The sequence below is a fragment of the Lactuca serriola genome, chromosome 6 (assembly GCF_051521515.1).
Source record: "Lactuca serriola cultivar US96UC23 chromosome 6, Lser_US96UC23_V15, whole genome shotgun sequence".
Lineage (NCBI taxonomy): Eukaryota > Viridiplantae > Streptophyta > Magnoliopsida > Asterales > Asteraceae > Lactuca > Lactuca serriola.
In genome coordinates, this window is record NC_136413.1 from 148,832,233 (window position 1) to 148,854,542 (window position 22,310).

The window sequence follows — 22,310 nt, forward strand, 5'->3', positions numbered from 1 at the left end:
TGCCAAATACTTCAAAGTGCTATAACTTCTTCGTTCTAAGTCAGTTTCCGACGAACTTTATATCCACGAAAAGGTGGCGAGAAGACCTACGCTCCTAGCCACACCCCAAGCCTAAAACCTTCCGAATAAGACTCGAGGCCCATAAAAGACTGAATCGTCCCATTACACCTATACCCTTGGCCTCCGAAGCCACAACCGAGTACTTTCAAAACTAGGTGTTACATAGGTCTTGTAAATTCATAAAAATGGTTGTTTGATCATTTCCTTTGGCATATGCATGAGTAAAGTGACTTAGAGTGTGATGGAAGTTAAAGTTTGTTGCATTGGGTCCTTTCTAGCCATGAAAAGGCTTAAATTCAATGACTTTATGGGTTAAGACACCCTAGGATGGTCAGATCTGAAATTGGGATAGGTGTCTTAACGGGTTAAGACATAAAAGTTGATGAAGTTGGATCAGGCAAAGTATGTCAGGCATACTCCTGTCTATGCCTCGCATAGCCAATCCTGTCCCCGATGGGTCGCTGATCGAGTTGTACGCCCCGCATAAGATAAAGTACGCCCAACGTACGCGATGGGCAGATGACTTTCATTGACTTTTCACCTTTAGTCAAGATTTAGGGTTTTAGACCATGGGAAGGGCAAAATGATGTTTTTTTACCCTTAATGGAATTATTTGTGGGATTTGGACTCGCAAGTTGAGTTATGGACCTTAATTGTTAATTATGGTTAATTATTTTCTCGACTAGGCGGAGCCTAGTTCCGGCAGTTTGGGTGAGAGATTTATATGTCATCAGTATCAGGTGAGTGTCTTCACTTATTCTTACCCGTGTGGTAGAATAGTTGTATTTGTGGTGACCATCTGGGTCTAACTGGTATCTTACATTATGTTGTGTATGTGTGGCTGAGACTACGGATAGTCTCCAGGGTTGCTGATAACCCATAGGACGTGTTGTTTCCCACTGGGACTGCTGATAGTCCCCTGGGTTGCTAATAACTCATAGTTGTTTATTTTATGTTGTGTTGTAGGTGGTATTTCAGGGAACTCAATAAGCTTCGTGCTTACAATTGTTGATTTATGTGTTTCAGGTACTTCTAAGGACCACGGGAAAGCGAATGTATGATTATACACACTCGCCGGGAGATTTGTTACTAAGACAGTTTGAGATACTCTGATATTTGTGATTATGTTTATTTTAGACAGTCATGTTTTTGATGACTTGGTTTGTGGAACTTTATTTTGGTAAATTAAAATTGAAAAAATTGGTTTTAAATTTGAGGTGTTGTACAATGGAGGAAAGGAATTAGGGTTTTCTTTTGGATAAAAGAGGGTGGTGGAGGCTGAGTGTGAGAAAACCTTGGCATCCCCACTCCTTTAAATAGGGTGCAAACCCAAAAATTTAGGGTTTAAGATGTCAGCGGCGGCCACGTCGTTGCCTTCCTTGCCACATCGTGGTGAGTCAAAAGTGACTCGTGACCAGAAGTACCTTGCTACGCTATGGCAATCTTCCGCACATCATGGCGACCCCCAAAAGTCAAATTAAAATTAAAACAAAATATACCTCCAAAGACCGGATGTCATGGTCATATAGGGTATTTTAGGTAAGGAATTAAGGTTTCGTCCCTGTTTAATGTTTAGGTGATCGGTAGAGCCAGTGGTAGAGTAGTGATATGTTCAACTACCTTCTTGACATTGAAGTGAGTTTTCCTCACTGTACTCGTAGGTCGAAGGCACCAATGTTGGCCACTAGTTTATGTATCTTGGTTAGCTTGTTGTTATGCTATAGCAATCTGTTAGACCTACATGATTATTTGTTATTTATTGGTTATTTCTTTTGTGCATATATCAACATATTGTAACGGTTTGGGTTGAGGCGGGTCTGCTTTGTGCTGAAGGCCAAGATATCGGGAGCATTCTAGACATGGGTAAAGGACCCTGTAAGGGTATTCCAGACTCATGCTAAAGGCTCGAGAGCATTCCAGACATGGGATAAGGGTTGGGAAGGGCATTCCAGACTCATGTTATAGACTCGGGGGCAATCCAGACTTATGATGAGGGGCATGTAAGGGTATTCCAGACATAAGTTGTAGGCCCAATGTACATGTTTGTTTATGTTTCGTGTGTGGTATTTTGTGAAAACTCACTAAGTTTCGGCTTACAGTTTAAGTGTTATGTTTCAGGTACTTCAGATGATCAGAGTAAGGCGAAAACGTGATCGTACACATCCTTCAGTGATATGTTTTTTGGGAATTTTATGATACTCTAATTTTAGGATAATTGTATATGATACTTGGTTTTTATGACTTGGGTTTTGAATGAAACAATGATTTTACTTAAATTAAAAAATAAAAGTTTTATCATGATTTTTGGAATATTACAATTGTTAACGATCAATTTTGTATATGTGAATGATCAACCTCAGAACTTTTTCCTTGCATTTAAACAAGGAATGAAAAGTGGTTAAATGTTGGTTTCTCCAAAATGGCGCCAAAAGAGTATAGTTAATGTACATAATCGATGCTTACATCATTCGGATGTCATCAGTGGGATTTGGAAGGAAAATGCATGTCCAGACTCTTTCCTTATATAAAAATCCATTTAGGTTTCTGGGCGCTGCTCCTTGACCTCATCCGCTGACCGCAGAGGAACCACCGCTAGGGGATCTGCCCCTTCGACCTCGCAAGGAGCACTGCCCCGTGGAACCATGTACTCAAGAGCGCTGCCGTCAGACCCCGTATGCCCAAGTTTACATTTAATACTCCGAGTCATGTGCACTCCGCACCTCCAAGTCTCCAACCTCGGATGGTGAATTGAATTTGGTCTCTCTCAACAATAATAATAATTACACTAAAATACACTAATAACACTAAAATTACCACAAGCAACATAGTAGAATCTAAATAATCAAAAAAATAAAATCCAGTCGGATATCTCTAAGTTTCAAGTTTATTGTTTGTAATCTTAGAAACAAGGAGCAAAATGGGTTCGTTATCATAAATTACAACTTGAAATTTTTGGAAAAAAAGGCATTTTAAGAATTATTTGCGGCATAGGAAATAATATGGATTCCCCATGATATGTTATACGTCAATTTACGTGGGGTATGACTGTGCAAATATATTTTTATTTACTTTGATCGTTTTATAAATTTAACGTATATTTTTATTTACTTTGATCGTTTTATAAATTTAACGTGTTTAAATTTAGAAATGTAACTTTTTAATCAATGAAATATAGAACAACACATGGATTATTGATATAGGTGATATGATATAGACGCGACAGCCTTCAAATCTGTTCCTCGAAAGCGGGGTCCTTGATGTTAACATGAATATTGAAAATACACTGATCCACCGTTTCTTAGAGTACACTTCCAAGTTCCAAGCACCAAACAAATTTCTAAAGAATCTAAAAATACCCACACAACATTATCTATGATGCACGTTCTCACATGCAATGGCTACCTTTTATTCTCATCGTCTTAAGGGGTGAGAATTTATGAGTGTTACTAGGTCGGATTTATGATTTTCGGTTTAGTTTTTTTGTTTTTCATTTTCTATATCTTAAAACAAAATATAATCGTTCGATTTAATCGATTTTGATTTATTTGGTTATGCTTATTCAGTTTGATTTATTAGTTAAATCGAATGAAATTTTGCATATAAAAATCAATATCAAATTAAAAGATTTACTAAACTTTTACCAAAAGAAAACAAAAATACACCAATACATAACATATAATATTCGGCTATTCACGTTGTGTTGTCTGAAAGTGACAATGTAGCTATACAAATTGTAGAGGTCTATTAATATATCATTAGTGTACATGAAAATAAAAGAAATACATTTAATAAATTGGTTGTTATTTTTCAATAAAAAATAGAAATAATTATGAATTTTTTTATGGTTAATAGTTAAATAATGTGTTATGAAAATCTTTTTTAGTAACTAAAATATTAATTTATAGATATAAAGTATAAAGTATAAAAAAATATATTAATTAAATAGTTTTTCAGTTTAGCCAATATAATAAAAATTAATTAAAATTAAACTGGATAAGGTATCTTTATTCGATTAATCAAACCAAATATACAAGTATCCACCAAACACGAGAAAACCACAAAGAAATGCTAGTATTCATTTGTATTAAACACTTCTTAAGCCTTAAAGAAATTATACTAAATAAGCTTTAAATAAGAAACAACTTAAGCACTTAATTCTTCACTACATAATGCAAGAAGGAGGAGAGGGGAAGAGCATGGGAGCTCTTGGTTTTAAGGCCAAAAGAAAAAAGAAAAAAGAAAAAAAAAACTAGCCAGTTTTTGTTTGAACTCTTCTTTATATACTTACACTCATAAGATGAATCTCATATTTTTAATAATGAAAGGCATGACTTGTAAGCAACATATAGCGTAAGCGATGGTCAAAACAAGCAATACACCTATACTCTTATTATGTGGACGATTCTTAAGAAAGGGAAAGAGGAGAAGCCTTAAACACTTTTTATTATTTTTTTATTATTTAAATGTACATGAGATATCTAGTGGACTTCTATTAGTCCAAAATGTTGCACACTATTTATATAATCATGTCATATTATATAAATAATTAGATATACTATCTTTTATTACTATTATTTTCATAAATCAATAATTCATCAATTTAAATACAAGTGTTGATAATATTATTAGTAATCAAATTCTAATAAATAATCTAGAAGTAGTAACTTGCTATATATGATCATATGTTATTAACAAATATCATTTTATAATGATTATTGGATATATAAATCTTTCATGAATTGTACCTTTAAAAGCCTTAGAGTGGTGAGTGTGGGCAACGCCCCACACGCGTTACTAGGAGAAAAAAGAAGCAAATGCTATTAAGAGATGTTATGGTGGTAACGGGAAGCAACGGGAATGCCTTTAACATGGAATAACATTGGAGAAGGCATTGTTCATTGGTGTTATTAGGTGTTATTAGGCATAATAACGAGAGTTGACGTTGCCCACTCCGAGTAGCCTCAGAAAAGTGATTCTAGCTTCCATACTTCATCTTCATTTCTATCAAAGCTTCATAAATCGTCAGTAATATTTTCTCTAGCTCTAAAAACGTGAATGATAAAATAGGAAGAAGGCCAGGCTTTTGGTTTTTAGATTTTTCACTCTAATGACCATTTGGTCCCTCAAGTTTCAAGTTTCACACCTAAGTGCCAAAATAGCCTCTACAAATCTGCCTAGTTTCATTATTCTTACAAAAGAACTAGAAAATAAATTCTTGACATATTTGGTCAAGATAAGGTCAAACTCTTGTTTCATGAATTTGGCAATTTTAGCCCATCTAGATCAAATTTTCTGTTTAATGTTATGATTGATCTTCTAATAATTCTTAATTACTTTAAACTTATTATAGTTATTTATTTCATTTATTTTTCATATTTAATTCTTTTATTTTTAAAATATTATTTAATTTTAATTCATTTAGTTTTTATAATTTTACTAAAAAGGCCACAAACATTTAGGCCTAAAATGAGAATATTACAAATGTCAGGATCTATAATGTATGGTATGCTTTATGCTAGACCTAATGTATCTTATATATTAAGCATGCCAAAGTATATACCAATCTAACCTAATTGAGATTCACTATAAGGTTGTAAAAGACATTATAAGTACTTAGAAGGACTAGAGATATGTTCATGGTACATAGAGGTCTTGAGGGTTACATAGATGATAGCTTCCAAATCAAACATGATGATTTCGAGTCCCATTGAACATTTTGTATTTCGTATCAACATAATTGTTGTACGCTGGAAGTTTTGAAAGTAAGACAAAGTTGTTGATTCATCTACTATAGTTGAGTTATATAACAACACGTGATACATCAAAGGATGAAGTTCATTTTGGATCTTAAAGTGGTCTCCAATATCTCCAAACCAATTGAAATTCTTTGTCACAATAAAGTGCTATTGCGCAAGCAAAATAGACTATGTCTCACCAAAAAACTAGACATATAGTTAGACTGTAGCATCTCGTTTGCTAGATAACTGACTAAAGAGATATCAATGTAACTAAAGTCGCCACTGAAGGGAAGTGGATGATGAAGATAAAGACTGCCGCCTACTAAAACAAAAGGGAAGTGGATGATGAAGACTAAAAAAACGTCGGTTGTTACTTGTTAGAGAAAAACAAAACAATAAAAAGTATATTATTTTAGTACCAAATATCAAATATGTATCTTTTAATATAATGTTTTCTATTACAACGTTGAAATGAAAATTGAAAAAGGCTGTGAGGAAGTCGCCACACGTGTAATTTGGTTAGACCCACGTTGCATTGGCCCGATGCCGAAATCGTTGACTCGATCTTACCAGTCAATGGTCAACATTATATCATTTGGTCGGTTTCATATTTACTAAAACATATAAAATATAATCTTTGATCCTTTTATATATTAATATATTAATTTATCGTATACTCTAAACTTATCAAACATTTATACACACCTAATCTAATAATAACGGCTACAAATAACAAAAAAAAATGTTCTACGATCTAATAACCTGATTTTAATCGTGTTAGAATATTAGTTTCAAAAATCACATACATACATCCAAGGCCACATTTAATTTAAATTAGTCAATAATCATAATTTATTGTTAACATACTAAATATCAAAAAAATCAACTACGAAAACGAGTTGCGAACAGTTTGAAAATTGTAATATTATACGTATAAATGTTACATGTGTGTCATATTTATATAAAGTAAACGTGACAAAAACTCTCTTAAAATTCCTAAATTAAACCCGAAAAAAAAAAGCAATTACTATGCATTGATGAAGATCTTTCTCCAATTTCCCCTTCTTGGTTGCTTTAGTTAAGATTTTGGATTAGACCCGGGAGTCTCTGCATAATGTCCTCAAAAGATGGACGAAGCTCCGGATTGCTGTGTATTTTAATTTCACAAATAAAGAAAATAAAAAAACTAAATTGTTTATGTGTCACAACATTGTATTTTCATTTCTTTTTATTACAGTATTGTATTTTAAATCCTTTTCATATTAAAACACACAGTACTTTGAAAATATTACCCCATTATAGAATGATTACCTTTGCCAACAATCTTGGATGATAGAGGAGAGGGACGGGTCTAGATTCTCTGGTAAGTCCAACCGCCTGTCCATGAACCCCACAACTCCAACAACCTTCACACAATAAAAAAATATATTAATTTATGAATATAAAAAATTTACACTAGTGAAAAAGTTAATTTTTTGTAACAAGAAAGTTATGGTGTTGTACTTTTCATTCTTTTTCTTATTAGGATATAATTTGAAAATTTGCTTTTTGGGTTGTCAGTTACTTTTTTCTTACTGCTAGGACAAACATGTAGGGACCACAGTAAAGAATGGTAAGATTGAGAGATACCTGTAGGGGATTCATATTGCTCCAAGGGATGCATTGTGTGACTAATTCCCAGAGTATGATTCCAAAACTAAACACGTCGGATCTATTGATCAACACAAAAACAACATTTTGTTAGCATTTTTTATACAACAAAAGTCAATTTTTTATATAAAATAAAAAAATGGAGATTTGGAGCTCACTTTTCGTTTGAAGGTTCATTACGAAGAACTTCGGGTGCCATCCATTGAGGCTACAAAATATATATGACATGAAAAAGTTCATATAACAATAAATAAATAGAATTTTTTAATTAAAAATTATCAAGAAGAATAGTAGAAAGAGAAGATTTTTACTGTGCCTCTCCCCGATCTAGCAGTTAAAAAGGTTGCATGTTTTAACTTGGACAAGCCAAAATCTCCAACCTGTTGACAAGCTAAAAGTAGTTTGTGTCATGATTAGGGAATAATAAGAATATGGCATGACATGACATAACAACTTGTACTGTGTTTGACATGACACCTGTACTGCATCCCACACGCATTGGAGTGGGACTGAGATTGATGTCAATAGGGACAGGAACTTGCTCAAGATCACAAGAGTGTGGAAAAGACATAAACGCCCTCATCATCAAAAATAGACCTAGAAAGTTTGTCTAGTGAAAGAAGGGCATTCAGGGAAACACTACCTTCACAGACCAGTTCTTGTCAACAAGAAGATTTGAAGACTTGAGGTCTCTGTGTACAATTGGAGGATTTCTGTGGTGCAAATAGTTCATACCTCTTGCCTACAATAAATAAATAAATAAAAAGTCAGTTTTTTTTTTAACTTTTAAGGTGAGTGGTAAAAAAGTTGATAATTGATATTTGAGAAAAAAAAAAAAAAAACTTACAACATCAGCAGCCATCCTTAAACGTCGTCTAATATCTAAAGAGTTACCACTATTGTGTAGAACATTAAAAAGGCTTCCCCTAATAAGAATATATAAAATAAACTTGATTGAGACTCCTTGAGCTAATTTTTTTAAAGAAATTATGCATTTATTAGATTCTAGTTTTGTAAAGATCTTTAATTATAATTTTATAATTACCTGGGTAGTAACTCTGTGACCATGGCAAGTTTATCTTGTGAACATACAGATCCCATGAAAAGTAACACATTTGGATGACGGAGTCTCTTCATTATATCAATCTGAAGTTCAAAACACAATTCATTAAAGTTCATATCCAAGTCATACATTTAATGGTTTGATTATAAAAAAATAATAATAATAAAGTAGAAGTGGTTATACCTCTTTATTGTAGTCCTGCAAAGCCTTCTCACTATATTGATTACCAAAATATACTTTAACAGCAACATCCTGATTCAAGGAGTAACAAAAAGTTAAAAAAAAATTACGAAAAGAATTTATTTTTCAATATATGGAAAGTTGTAGTCTTGAAGGATTTACTGATCCATTCCATATTCCACGGTATACCCTTGCAAATGATCCTGAAAAAGGTAAGAAATTTATTAATATTTTAATTTTTCAGAAACATTTATGAATAAAAAAACAAATAAAAACTTAATTATCACATCCTTACCATGCCCAATTTCTTCCTTGAAAATAAGATCTTCCCATCTGATTTCACAATCATCTACAAAGTTGAGATCATTTTCAACCTCCAATTCTTTTCTTGTAAATTGGAAAGCTGAAATATTCAACTGATGAACTGGTTTTGCCTCCTCAAAACCCCCATTTTGCTCATAAGAAAATCCATCTTCTTCATATTCTGCAACAAAAGATGTGTTGCAGGGAGCTGCAGTTGTTGATCTTTGTTGAAAACTTGACATGTTCACTGCATTATGGCTTTCTGAGCCATCACTTGAACCTTCTTGTTGTATGTTTGAAGTTCTTTGAATGTTCAACTTTGAAAACATTTTTGCTGCCTACATGTCCCACAATTTTGTTCCCAAAAACAGTTCTTATTACATGAGTTATGAAATCTTTGAAGTTTTTTTTATCAATTAGTGCATAAAAGGAGTACATACATAGTTATTTGGTTCAGAAAATTCATCCTCTCCAATTTCAGCACCAGTGGTTTTCTTAAAGAGGCTAAAACCAAAACCACGCTTTGTGGGCTGCAATAAAAAATTGATTTTTTAAGAACAGAAAACAATGTGTCAAGATTTATAAATCTCTCAGAATACTCATTTTTAGAAGCTTTTATGGTGACTTACAGGTGCTTTTGGAGGCTTCTCTAAATCTGCGATGTTCCCATCCATGTCCACCGATGTATCCCGTGTATGACGATTTGGCCCTCCACCTTTTCGCAAGATATCTTTCGAGGTCTAATTTTGAGAAACAAGAACATAACTGAGTTTATAATAACTGAAAACAGAGAGATTTGTGGAGTAGAAAAGTGTAGAATTTTGAGAAGCACCAACCAGATTGGAAACAAAAGATGATAACTGCTGTGGTGGATGCCATTGAAGTTTCTTGAAGTTTAACCCCTTTGTTGTTCTGTTTTGGCCATTAGTAGGATCCTCCTCATATGTTCTTGGGTTTTCTGATTTTATTTTATTGAAAATAGTTGCATCACTAGCAACTGTAACAATACCAACAAGCTCACCATCTTCATATAACGGGCTCTTGTTTACTAAAGCCATAAATGTCACACCCGATCTCTTCCTGAAAGGAAATTGACCTGCCCAACTTTGACCAGACCTTACCCTTTCCAAGATCTTCTCTGAAGATGTTTGAAACTCATCATAAATAAGTAAGTCTGTGACTGTTTGCCCAAGCGCCTCATAGTCCTCGTAGCCAAACAGTTTCTCAGCAGAACGATTCCTGGAACATATGGTGAACTTTCATCGAACACTTGGATAGCATTACTCATCAACACAATACATACTTACTATTAGATAAGATAACAAGCTTTCCAGTTTGCATAAACATATAGAAATATAGAATCCATAATCTCATGATCGTTCCCTTAAATTATCTATGTTCAAAGATTGGGAAGTGGGAACTAAATATATATCGCATTATACTATAAATTAAGGAGTGTTTTTTATGATACAAAGGATTTTGTATCGGATTGGAAATGATCGAGCTGTAAAATTGCGACACCTTTTTCAATTACTGTACTATGAATTCAAATTTTGTAACAAATTTTTAAAAACATGGAACGAATTCAACTAAATTAGCTTAAAATTCGAATTAGCTAACCAGTAAATGATCGTTCGACTGATAGCTTTGCTCACGTAAACAGCGTGACCTAACTGATCCAACGCTCTCTTGTACGAAAAACCCACGGGTAAAGCATCCGGGACATTACTCCAGCCTGAGAATGGCGAAATACCGGATCGTGAAGGAATCACTTCTTTCTGAAGTAAACTTCCATGATTATAAGATGATGCATGTTCTTGCTCAAGCATGTGGAATTGCTCTTGGAGGTTGGCGTAACTTGTCTCCAAACTCCGGCAACGGTCGAGGAGAAGTTGGTAAATCGGTGAATCATCACCGCCGCTGGTAGTATCCGACGGAGCATAGCCGTGACTAATGGTTGACAGAGCCATATGAAATTGCTTCCTGGTGTGGCATCCATTGAGCGGGAGCTTCTATTGCATATATGCTCGAGCCTCAAAGTTGATGCAATAACCGCCATTGGAGCTGAACATAGCAAGTAGCAAAAGAAGTAATTTACAGTTAGCACCCTAGTTTTAGTGAAGTTGCATAATTTCCCCTTTACTTTTGATGTAAGGATTTAAATTGAAAATCATCCCTAAATTAATTATTCTTCGACTTGCAATTTTAATTTCATTACTTTAGTTTGGTTTATTTAAAAAGTAACAATATTGGCCAAACTAGTAACGTTAACATGCCATTATTATAAAAATGGGTTACCCATTTAGTTAGTTGGCCAAATAGCAAAATTAAACCAAATCATATATCGAACTATTAGTAGTTTGGACAAATTTGTGGCTTTTAAATCCTTTTTGCTTATCTTTTTTGGGGTAAAATATATTTTTTGGGGTAGAATGATATATGATAATGTGTATTATGGTTGAAACTGATAATGATGTTAACAAGATCAACAAAGATATGTACTGATTTTAGATATCTTGTTTATTCAAAAGACATGAAATGTTCTCATTTTTATCATCAAAATAACAACAAAAAACGTCTCTAGTCTCATCACGTATAACGAATGGGAAGTGATTCGTACACAATAGTTTTTTGTCATACACAACAATTCATTCATTATATAGTTGTACAATACAACATTTTAAAGCAGCAATTGTTGTATACGGATCAGCTCACATAATGAATACAACTATCAGTTTTTTTAGTTAGAATTATTATTCTATATAAAAAAGTTGATAGATTCTCACATTAATACAACTAGCCAAATTATTCATGTTTTGTTGGTTTCGACCAACTTGTGCGCACCCCTGGTTTTGGTTCATAGAATAGGATTTTTAAAATCAACTTTGGTCTACAGACTAGATATGTATACGTAACAACTTTGACAAGTTACGTACCCACACAATAAAATATAACTATGATTTGTATTTATATGAGATATTTTGGAATGTTGCATCACTTATTATTTAAATAAGATTTTACGGTGGTTTACATGGATCACATTAAAAGCTGTGATATGATATTTCTATCAACTTTATGAAGGTACATGAATTGTCATTTACATGTGTTGTATGTTGCAATCACTTGTAGATTCAAAAGTGACATATACGTAATTTTAAACGTATTATGTCATATTTTGATTAAATTTATAATTATTTTTGTTTCAACAAGACATATATGGTAATCTGAAATGATTAGATCCAATTTTTTAACTAACTTACTAGATAGATAATATTCTTTCTCACAATTTAAACAATTCCATGGTATGGTGTATCATATTTTACATCAACAATTTCACCATTTTAGATATCATTTTCGAGATCATTCAATAACTTTGTTGCAAGTCCACCTAGGGATGACAAAAAAACCCGAACCCGATGGGGAAACCCGAAACCCGATTATTTCGGGTCGGGTAACGGGTCGTTATCGGGTTTTTTATCGGGTTCGGGGCAGGGAGTGGGTTATCCTCGCCCCGACCCGACCCGCCCCGATTATATGTATATATATATATATATATATATATATATGTTAATGGCACGCATCAAAGATAAAATACTTACTGTGGAAAATCTTTTTAGTTATTAACAATCCGGTGTGAACGATCATTTTTTATGTTTTGACGTATTACACTAAAATTAAATAAAATAATTTTTAATATAACGTCGATTTAAGCATCATATTTTTAATTTAAAAGGGAGACTAAAACACATATTTTTTATAAGACATCGGGGTACCCTAAAACGGAATAAAGATTTCGTTATGAATTGTTGTAAACCCGATAAGAAACCCGAAACCCGACTAGAAAACCCGAACCCATTGGGGCGCCCCGATAAGAAACCCGAAAGATATCGGGGCGGGTTTGGGAAACCATGTCCCGCCCCGAACCCACCCCGTTGCCATTCCTAATTCCACCATACTATATGGGGTTGAAATGTACATGATGAAATTACATGGTACCAAAATGTGTAATTGGCAAGTGGGATACTTTAGTCTTTAGCACAGAAATTATTGGGTAAAACGTGGGGCTCACGTGAGACATTGAAGTTGCCGAAGACTAAAACTAATAAAGGGATGACACGTCTACTAAACTTGCTATTTTTGACAAGTTTCATCGAGTCTTTGCAGCCCAACTCGTGGACTGATAGGGCAAGTTCATGCTGTTTACTTTCTACTTTTGTTCTTGTTTACATTCGTGCGGTTAATAAGGTGGCCACGTTTCATATTTTCCGAAATAATAAACTATTTGGAGGGTGTTTGTAGTTTTGTCGAAATGAATGGATCAAAAGGTTTGGGTAACAGTTTCGAATCTAAGACATTGATTTTAGAATGTGTCGAAACAAAGAAAGTCGGGTTCTGTCAATCCATAAAGGCTTTTTTTGTTCGACTTGAGTTAAAACATAACCGTTTGAGCTACTATCAATTTTAAAGTAGAGCCATTTATCATTAAAATAAGATGATTAGTTTACTAATTAGATAGTCAACCTTAATCTATTCAAATATTTGCGTTGTTCAAAGTAGATAGCCTTTTTAGATTTGTAATATTATATTATTGTAGCAATTTAAATGTAATTAATGAATTTGAAAATTGTGAAAATCTAGTATTATGGAATATGGACCACAACATTAGGTATGAAGTGAGCATTGTCGTTCAAACAATCTAACTATGACCCAAACATAATTGTGACATTGCAAAGTCATAGACAACTTTGTCAAATTGATACATATAACACTCATCAACAAACAAAATTGTTAGAATCGTCTTAGGGCTTGTATCCTAAGAGCAATCTTCGAAGATTATGTTAGTAACGACATGGTTGTTAGGATCCTGATCTTGATCTTTAAGAACTTACGTTTTTAAGATCTTACAAGACAAAAAGGATTTCAATCTCACTATGATCTATTTGAAACAATATCTATAGTGAAATTTTAAGATATCGGCTAGGATCTTAAGATCTTAACATGATCTGGTCCCACATCTCTAGTTTTATTATATTGTTGAGCCTCAAAAGCGGTCTATTCAATTTAAAATCGAGCATCACAAGTTTCAAGAAGTCTCATAGACTTTTATCAATTCATTTCAAATTAGGCAATTCACGCTCATGATATTCTCTTTGCAATTTTAATCCTTTAGTTGTACATGGTTGTAATGATCTTGTTTGTTTTTGTAATTTCATCCTAACTTATACGATTTGTGGCAACAAAAATTATGGTTCATGTTTGAAAAATTAAAGTTAACTCCATATCGACGTCTTAATCATCATCATGCTATAATGTATATTGCACACCTAATACTTTATACACAAACTTTAATATGAATCCATTTTGGTAGGATCTTACGATGCTAATCCGATCGCATGATTACAGTCTTGCAAAACATAAAATGATCTTAAGTAAGATCCTGATATTGGCAACCTTGAGTAAAGATACGAAATTGGATCGATTCCTCTGAGCAGAAGGAAACATGTAACATCCCTAAAAATTTCAACAAATTTAAACTTTTTAAAACAACTCATTTACTAATGAATGTGTTTATAAAACCATTGTTTCTAATACATGATTTAAAATCAGAGTCTCCCAAGATCAACAATCATAAGATCAAGATGTGTACAATCACGTCTTCGCCTTGTCAAGGTCCTCTGAAGTACCTAAAACATAAAACTAAAAATTGTAAGCACAAAGCTTAGTGAATTCCCCCAAAGTACCAACACACAAATAGATGATATCTACAAATAACAACATGTACTGGGTCCACAGCTAAAGGACTGGATTACCTCTAAGCCCACAACTCATATATGGCTTGCTTCTAAGCCTACAACATAAGTTTAGCTTGCCCTCGGGGCCCACAACTTATGTCCGGCTTGCTCCTTGAACCAATCAGCCATCAAACTGAAATACCCTCAATCCCTTGGTACGAGTCTGGCATACCACCCGGTCCTCAGCTCGTATTTGGAATGCACCTGATCCCTCAGTATGAGTCTGGCATGCCCACCCGGCCCTCAACTCATAACTGGAATGCTCAAGGGTTTGTTGGCTACAACACAAAGCAGTACAACCTCAACCCAACACAATATACCTCAAGCCCTCAATACAAGTCTGTCATGTCAACCGGCCCTTAGCTCGTATCTAGAATGCTTCTGAGCCCTCAATATGATTCTGGCATGCCAATCGGCCTACATCGCATATGTGGAATGCTTCTCGGTTTGGTTGTTATAGCACGAAGCAGTACAACCTCAACCCACCACAATATGTATCCTATAACAGATAACAAGCATATATAGTACGTCATGCAGACAGAATCACAAGTAGTCTTATAGATCTACCAAAATAAGCATATTGGCAACTAGCTTATAATCATGCATGTAGCACCTGGTTCCCGGTACGTACTCCTTCTAATTAACATTTTTAAAATAATGCATTTTTGCCTTGGACTCGGCGAGTTGATGGACCAACTAGCCGAGTAGGAGCGGGATAAGACACGGGGACTGAACTTTGGACTCGGCGAGTCGGTTCTTGGACTCGGCGAGTAGACCCTGTTTGGGCAAAAACCCTAATCCGGGTGTTTGCACCCTATTTAAACGCTCTATCTTGGCCTCCTTTGTCCCTAACACTTCCAGAGATCTGAAGAGCGAAACCCTAGCCTCCATTTTTGTTCTTGAGAGTGATTTTGGCTTTGTGAAGAAGGTTCGGAGCTTAGAAGAAGAATAAAGAGGTTGTAGTGTGCAACGAAGGGAGGTAGATCCGGAATCTACACTGTAAGAGGCTTCCATTCAGGTATAAAAGCCCCTACCTTGATCACTAGTTCTTTAGATTCCCTTTTGTCCCTAAAATGGTGGTTTTCAAGCCCTAAAACACCATACTCCATGTGTTTGTGCTTAATGATCCGAAAGGTCTTCAGATCTAGACATTTTGGACGTATTAGAAGTATAAAGTTTTTGTGGTTGGAGTGATGGAGGTCCCCATTGGGTGTATGACCTCATAAAAAGCTTGGATTTGCCTTTTGGAGCTTGTAGGGCCATGCATGCACGTAAATTTTGCAACTTTACGTGATAAGCATGCCCTAGGAACATAGATCTATGGTTTTGAAGCGTTGCATGTCTCAGATTTGGTCTATATGGGAAATGGGTCAAGGGACTCGGCGAGTCCCAAAGTGGAACTCGGCGAGTTCTATGAAGATGGCCTTAGACTCGGCGAGTTGGATGAACAAATCGGAAAGTCCTATGAAGATTGCCTGGTACTTGACGAGTTGTTCTTCAAACTCGGCGAGTCAGATGAACTGTCACTGAGTGAGAGGGGTTTAAGTGTTGGAGGTCCAACCCTTCGTATCTGCACGCGGAATTAGCAATTTAGCGTGTAGCAATAGTCCCAGAACCCAAATCCTCAAATCCTCAAAAAAAAAGCTCTGGTGAGGATTTGGAAGCGAGCAGGAGATCTGCTCGTGGGGACTCGGCGAGTTGTTCTTGGACTCGGCGAGTCGGGTTGCGAGTCGGTTATATCGTCCCATGTAGTGAGTTAAGGGTGACTCGGTGAGTGGGAAGAAGAACTTGTCGAGTAGGACTAGGTTAGTAGGATAAGGACTCGACGAGTCTATGCCATGACTCGGCGAGTCTAGTCAACTGGAAGTTGAATTTGACCAAGGAGTTGACCTTGGACCAGGGGAGGGTCAGTCATTTGACCTAAGGGTATTTATGAGTGTCTAATCTATGTTCATGATTTATAGCCGGAGGATTACCGGTTCAACAGTCAGGCGCTCAACAAGCAGACTTTCAGCAGCTACTTTCGAGGTGAGTTACCTTCCAGTAGCAGTGGGTCTACGGCCACAATGTCGGCCCACCGGTAGGAGTTGTATGATTAGATGATTGTCTCTGTGATATTCATCTAGGTTTGCTACTACTTGTGTTATGTTTATGTGCTAGTATGATATGATGCTATGTGCTAGTGACAGTAGGGGAGATAGTTCCCGGTTTACCGATCGATAGGACCGAAGGGGTAGTCATGCTCAGCCATGCTAGATAGATTATGTGATATGTGTTATATGGTAGTAGTAGGGGTGAAATAGTCCCCAGCATCCGGTCGAGAGGACCGAAGGGGAGAGCATCACCCATATATGCTAGTTAGTATCCGGTCGAGAGGACCGAAGGGGAGGCCAACACCCAGATATGCTAGATAATATCCGGTCGAGATGACCGAAGGGGTAGGTCGGGCACCCAGATATGCCTGACAATATATGTTTGATATGTGGTTATATGGTATGTGGTACAGTGGGGGGAACTCGCTAAGCTTCGTGCTTACGGTTTTTAGTTGTTGTTTCAGGTACCTCTTCAGCCAAGGGGAAGGAGCTGGCGCGGTAGCGGCATATCACACACACGCTCTTGTTTTTCTGCACTATGAGACATTCTGGGGTTTGTACTCTGATATTATCATGATTTACGTTTTGGTTTACAGACATGAGACATGTTTTATTAAATGATATGGTCGAATGATATTTTGTTACAAACGTTTGCAAATCACTTAATTAAAAATGAAAATTTTGACCCGTATTTTGGGGCGTTACAAGTTGGTATCAGAGCCCTGGTTTGAGGGATTCGGACACACCTTCGGGGGTGTCTGAACTCAAATCGAGGGATTAAGGAATTTCGAAAAAAGAAAAAGTTTTATAAAGGATTAAGTAAAGAGTTTTAGGAAAGAACAAAGTGTGTAATGTGCGCAACCGGCCAAGCTCAAGTAAGTATTCCCTAAAGTACCCATACAAGTTTATGTTATGTTTAACAGTTTCAGTAGAACAGCATGCTAGAATAGGACTAAGGATCTAGGAGTGATGCCTTATGTGTTTGCTTTATATGCTTTAGCTTATGGGAATTGCATGCTAGTAATGAGTAGACAGTAGTAGGACAACTTATTTAGGTTATGCCTGGTAGTATGAGCGTAGCATTATATGCTAGTTCAGCTTCTCACAATGAGGACAGATTTGCTTGAGTAGTTTTCCTGCGTCCGAATGTTGCTTGCTTTGTGCTTAGTAGGACTCTGAGTGATGGGAGTTAGTCATTAGGTGAATACGTCACGTCACATATGATCAGGGTTGAATAATCTCATAGTGATGAATTTGGACCTATTGCGCAGCTCTTATTTGAGTCTAACTGTTGTAGGGACGAGTATGTTATTCGAAGGATTATTTGAGCCTCATCACATGTGATGGTATTCAGGTAATGGCTAATTGGCATTACAAGGAATCCTTCAACAGCTGAGGACCGGTTTGGGTGGAGTCAGAGATTTTCCCTAGGGCAAGCCTAGAATGGGAATAGCAGTGATTAGTAGTAGTGAAAGGGATCTGGTGGAGTCGAGGCAGTCCTTAAAGAAGGTACGGATAGATGTGGAAGGTAGTATGGGCCCGTACTACTGAAAGCAGAGGATCCGTACCCGAACTAAGGAAGGCCGAGACAAGACCAGGGAACTTGAAACATATGTGATCCCTTTAGAGGTATCAGTATCACTAATGGTTGCATGTGTGTATTGCAGAATGGTGGTACTACGTCAGAGGCTAGCGGGTGGCAGTTCTGGAGAGGGATCGGGATCGGGTTCGGGATTAGGATCCGAGCTAGTAGATGAGAGGCTACGCGAGTTCATCGCGTCAGAGATCACCAGGGGCATCCTTGAGTCGACCCCCATCATTTTCGGGTCGATCAAGGAAGGGAGAGTCGAGCTGATGGAGGACCGCTTCAGGGCATTCAGGAGTGACATGGCATTTGGCCAGTCAGGATCTCGCACACTGTCCTTTAAGGACTTCAGGGGCAGTGGTGCGCCGGATTTTCATGGGGCGAAGGACCCCATAGCTGCCAGGCGATGGACTGCAGACATTGAGTCTGCACAGTTGACTAGCTTCTACCCCGAGGGGTCGAAGGTAAGATTTGCAGCAAGATGTTTGAGAGACCGAGCTAGAGATTGGTGGGAGTCCGTCGGTGACTCGTTGGGAGCCTCGGTTGTTGAGGCTATGACCTGGTCAGACTTTGTGACTAGGCTCAGGGCAGAGTTTGCACCGACTGTCGAGCTTCAGCAGCTGGCCAGGGAGTTTTTAGATATGAGGCAGACGACAGAGAGTGTGGCAGAGATCACCGCCAAGTTCCAGGAGAGGACGTTGTTGGTGCCCCAGTACGCGGGTGATGAGGGTATGAGGAGGACCCGCTATCATGACATGCTACGAGCTGATATTCGGGAGCATGTCAGTTTTTCAGCTTGCCCTACCCTAGACTCTATAATTGCCAGGGCAAGGGAGAGGGAGATAGATCTGGAGCACATCCGAAAGAGGAAGGCGGAAGAGGGGCATGTTATGGGGGCTTCGGGGAAGAAGCCCAAGGGACCATATGCGAGGCCGAAAGGCTAAAAGGGGCGGGGCCGCTGTAGGAAATGCGGCAAGACGCACGAGGGAGCATGCAAGTTGGGATCGTCAGGCTGCTATAAGTGCGGCAAGTCAGGGCACTTCAGCAAGGATTGTACCGCCCCTGCACCTATGATACAGACGTCTGAGTTGCTATGTTTCCATTGCAACCAGAGGGGCCACAAGAAGGCTAGTTGCCCCTAGTTGACAGCAGTATCGACGCTAGTGAAGGCGCCAGCTCCAGCGACCCTGCGGGTCACTGATGGCCGGCAGGGCAAGGCAGAGGCTCCAGTGGTGAGGAGTCGGGCGTTTCAGCTGACTACCGAGGAGGCACGCGCCGTACCCGATGTGGTGACGGGTATGATTCTTTTCCTCTACTTTATTTATATGATGTTATGATATTGATATGTGCTTTGTGTTTATGCATTAGGATCGTTCCATGTGAACGGTATCCCAGTTCAGGTGTTGTTTGAATCGGGTGCCACCCGATCGTTTGTTTCTCTTGCGCTTAGCAAGAAGTTTACTAAGTCTTCGGGCATGTTGGATTGCCCTCTAGAGGTAGAGATTGCAGATGATCGATCGGTGCGAGCATCAGCAGTGTTCATGGATTGTGTTCTAAGGTTGTTTGAGGAGCTCTATTTGGTGGATTTGGTTCCCATTCCGTTGCATGGGAACAAGGTGATCATAGGCATGGATTGGTTGAGCCCTAATGGGGCGGTGATAGATTGCGCACAGCAGCTGGTGCGGATCAGGACCCCAATCGGGGGAGAGTTGGTGATCCACAGTGAGAGGCCACAGCGTGGACCCATAATATGTTCAGCAGCGAGAGCTAGGCGCTACCTTTAGCAGGGTTGCGCGGGATATGTCATGTATGTTATGGATACCCGGGAGGCGGGTAAGGCGGCGGTGAGCGAGGTTCCAGTAGTACGAGACTACGCTGATGTGTTCCTGGAGGAGCTTCCTGGAATACCTCCGGAGTGACAGGTAGAGTTCAGGATCGACCTAGTCCCTGGTGCGGCTCTGATAGCCAAGGCACCGTACCGGTTGGCTCCTCCCGAGATGCAAGAGTTGTCTACGCAGCTACAGGAGCTGTTAGACAAGGGATTCATTAGACCAAACAGTTCACCCTGGGAGCCCCGATTCTGTTTGTGAAGAAGAAGGACGGGTTGCATCGGATGTGTATAGATTATCGAGAGCTGAACAAGGTAACGGTGAAGAACCGTTACCCACTCCCGAGAATTGATGACCTCTTTGACCAGTTACAGGGAGCTTCTTGGTTCTCCAAGATCGATTTGAGTTCAGGTTACCACCAGATGAGGGTCAGAGAGGAGGATGTGCAGAAGACCACGTTTCGGATGCGTTATGGCCATTATAAGTTCGTGGTGATGCCGTTTAGGCTCACCAATGCTCCTGTCGCGTTCATGGACCTCATGAACCGCGTGTGCAGACCGATGCTGGATCGGTCTGTGATAGTTTTCATTATTGACATCTTGGTTTATTCCAAGACGCATGAGGAGCATCTGAGAGAGGTTTTGGATACCCTGAGGAAGGAGAGCTTGTGCGCCAAGTTCTCCAAGTGCGAGTTTTGGTTGCGCGAGGTGCAATTCCTTGGGTACCTTGTCAACCAGAACGGTATACTGGTTGACCCAACCAAAATAGAGGCCATGATGAGATGGGAGGTTCTGAAGTCTCCATCTGAGATTCAGAGTTTCCTGGGTTTAGCGGGCTACTATCGGAGATTCATTCAGGACTTCTCCAAGATAGCCGTACCCCTGACACGGTTGACTAAGAAAGTCGTGGTCTTTTGATGGAGGCCTGAGTAGCAGGCAGTGTTCGAGGTTCTGAGTCAGAGATTGTGCGAGGCGCCAATCTTAGCCCTGCCATAGGGCGTAGAGGATTTTGTGGTATATTGTGACGCGTCCATTTCGGGGTTGGGCGCGGTACTGATGCCGAGAGGGCACGTCATTGCCTACGCTTCGAGGCAGCTGAAGCCTCACGAGGCGAACTACCCGACGCATGATTTAGAGTTGGGGGCGGTGGTCTTTGTCCTCAAGATTTGGCGACATTACCTCTACAGGGTTCGGTGTACCATTTACATGGACCACAAGAGTTTGAGGTACCTCATGGATCAGCCGAATTTGAACATGAGGCAGCGTCGGTGGCTTGATGTGGTGAAGGATTATGATTGTGAGATCCTTTACCACCCGGGAAGGGCCAATGTGGTGGCCGATGTGCTTAGCCGCAAGGCGACGCCGATCGGGGATATTTTCATGCGGATGAAAGTGGTGACTCCGCTTTTGGAGCGGATTCGGGAGGCTCAGTAGGAGGCCCTGAAGGAGGAACATCGGAAGAGTGAGCGCATAGTGGGTCTGGTTTCCTCCTTAGACTATGATAGCATGGGATTATTGACATTACACCGCAGGGTGTGGGTGCCATACCTCGGAGGCATGCGCCAGATCTTGATGGAGGAGGCGCACAAATCCCGATTCTCCATTCATCCTGGGGCGACAAAGATGTATAGGGATCTTCGTCTGGACTATTGGTGGCGCTGCATGAAGCGGGATGTGGCTTGGTACATCGAGCGGTGCTTAACCTGCAGGAAGGTTAAGGCCGAGCATCAGAGATCGCACGACAAGATGCAGCCGTTAGATATCCCGTTGTGGAAATGGGAAGATATTACGATGGATTTTATCACGAAGCTTCCCAGGACCGCGCAAGGAGTGGATTCTATATGGGTCATCGTGGATCGATTGACCAAGAGCGCCCATTTTATCCCGATTCAGGAGAGCATCTCGGCTGAGAAGATGGCCGACATCTATATCAGGGAGATAGTGGCGCGGCACGGGGGTGCCAGTATCAGTGATTTCAGACAGAGATGTGCGCTTTACTTCCAGGTTTTGGAAGAAGT

At 38.6% G+C, this 22,310-nt stretch overlaps 1 protein-coding gene across 2 annotated transcripts; it reads right to left on the reverse strand.

Annotated features, from left to right (window-relative positions):
* Window positions 1-6,697: 6,697 nt before the first annotated feature.
* LOC145057078 (PAS domain-containing protein tyrosine kinase family protein) lies at window positions 6,698-11,028 on the reverse strand. Of its 2 annotated transcripts, XM_079004842.1 has the most exons (15): window positions 10,615-11,028; window positions 9,831-10,233; window positions 9,624-9,734; window positions 9,435-9,524; window positions 8,987-9,332; window positions 8,854-8,894; window positions 8,695-8,763; window positions 8,494-8,594; window positions 8,296-8,374; window positions 8,092-8,190; window positions 7,760-7,828; window positions 7,607-7,656; window positions 7,428-7,509; window positions 7,110-7,204; window positions 6,698-6,945 (listed from the first exon to the last, which is right to left on the reverse strand). In XM_079004842.1, the coding sequence occupies exons 1-15, from the start codon at window positions 10,962-10,964 to the stop codon at window positions 6,873-6,875; spliced, it is 2,058 nt and encodes a 685-aa protein (XP_078860968.1). In that variant the 5' UTR covers window positions 10,965-11,028; the 3' UTR covers window positions 6,698-6,872. The 2 variants fall into 2 exon arrangements, 1 of the variants encoding a protein (XP_078860968.1); XR_013685965.1 differs by lacking the exons at window positions 6,698-6,945; window positions 7,110-7,204 and having other exon boundaries at window positions 7,432-7,509; window positions 7,760-7,839.
* Between the last annotated feature and the right edge of the window lie 11,282 nt (window positions 11,029-22,310).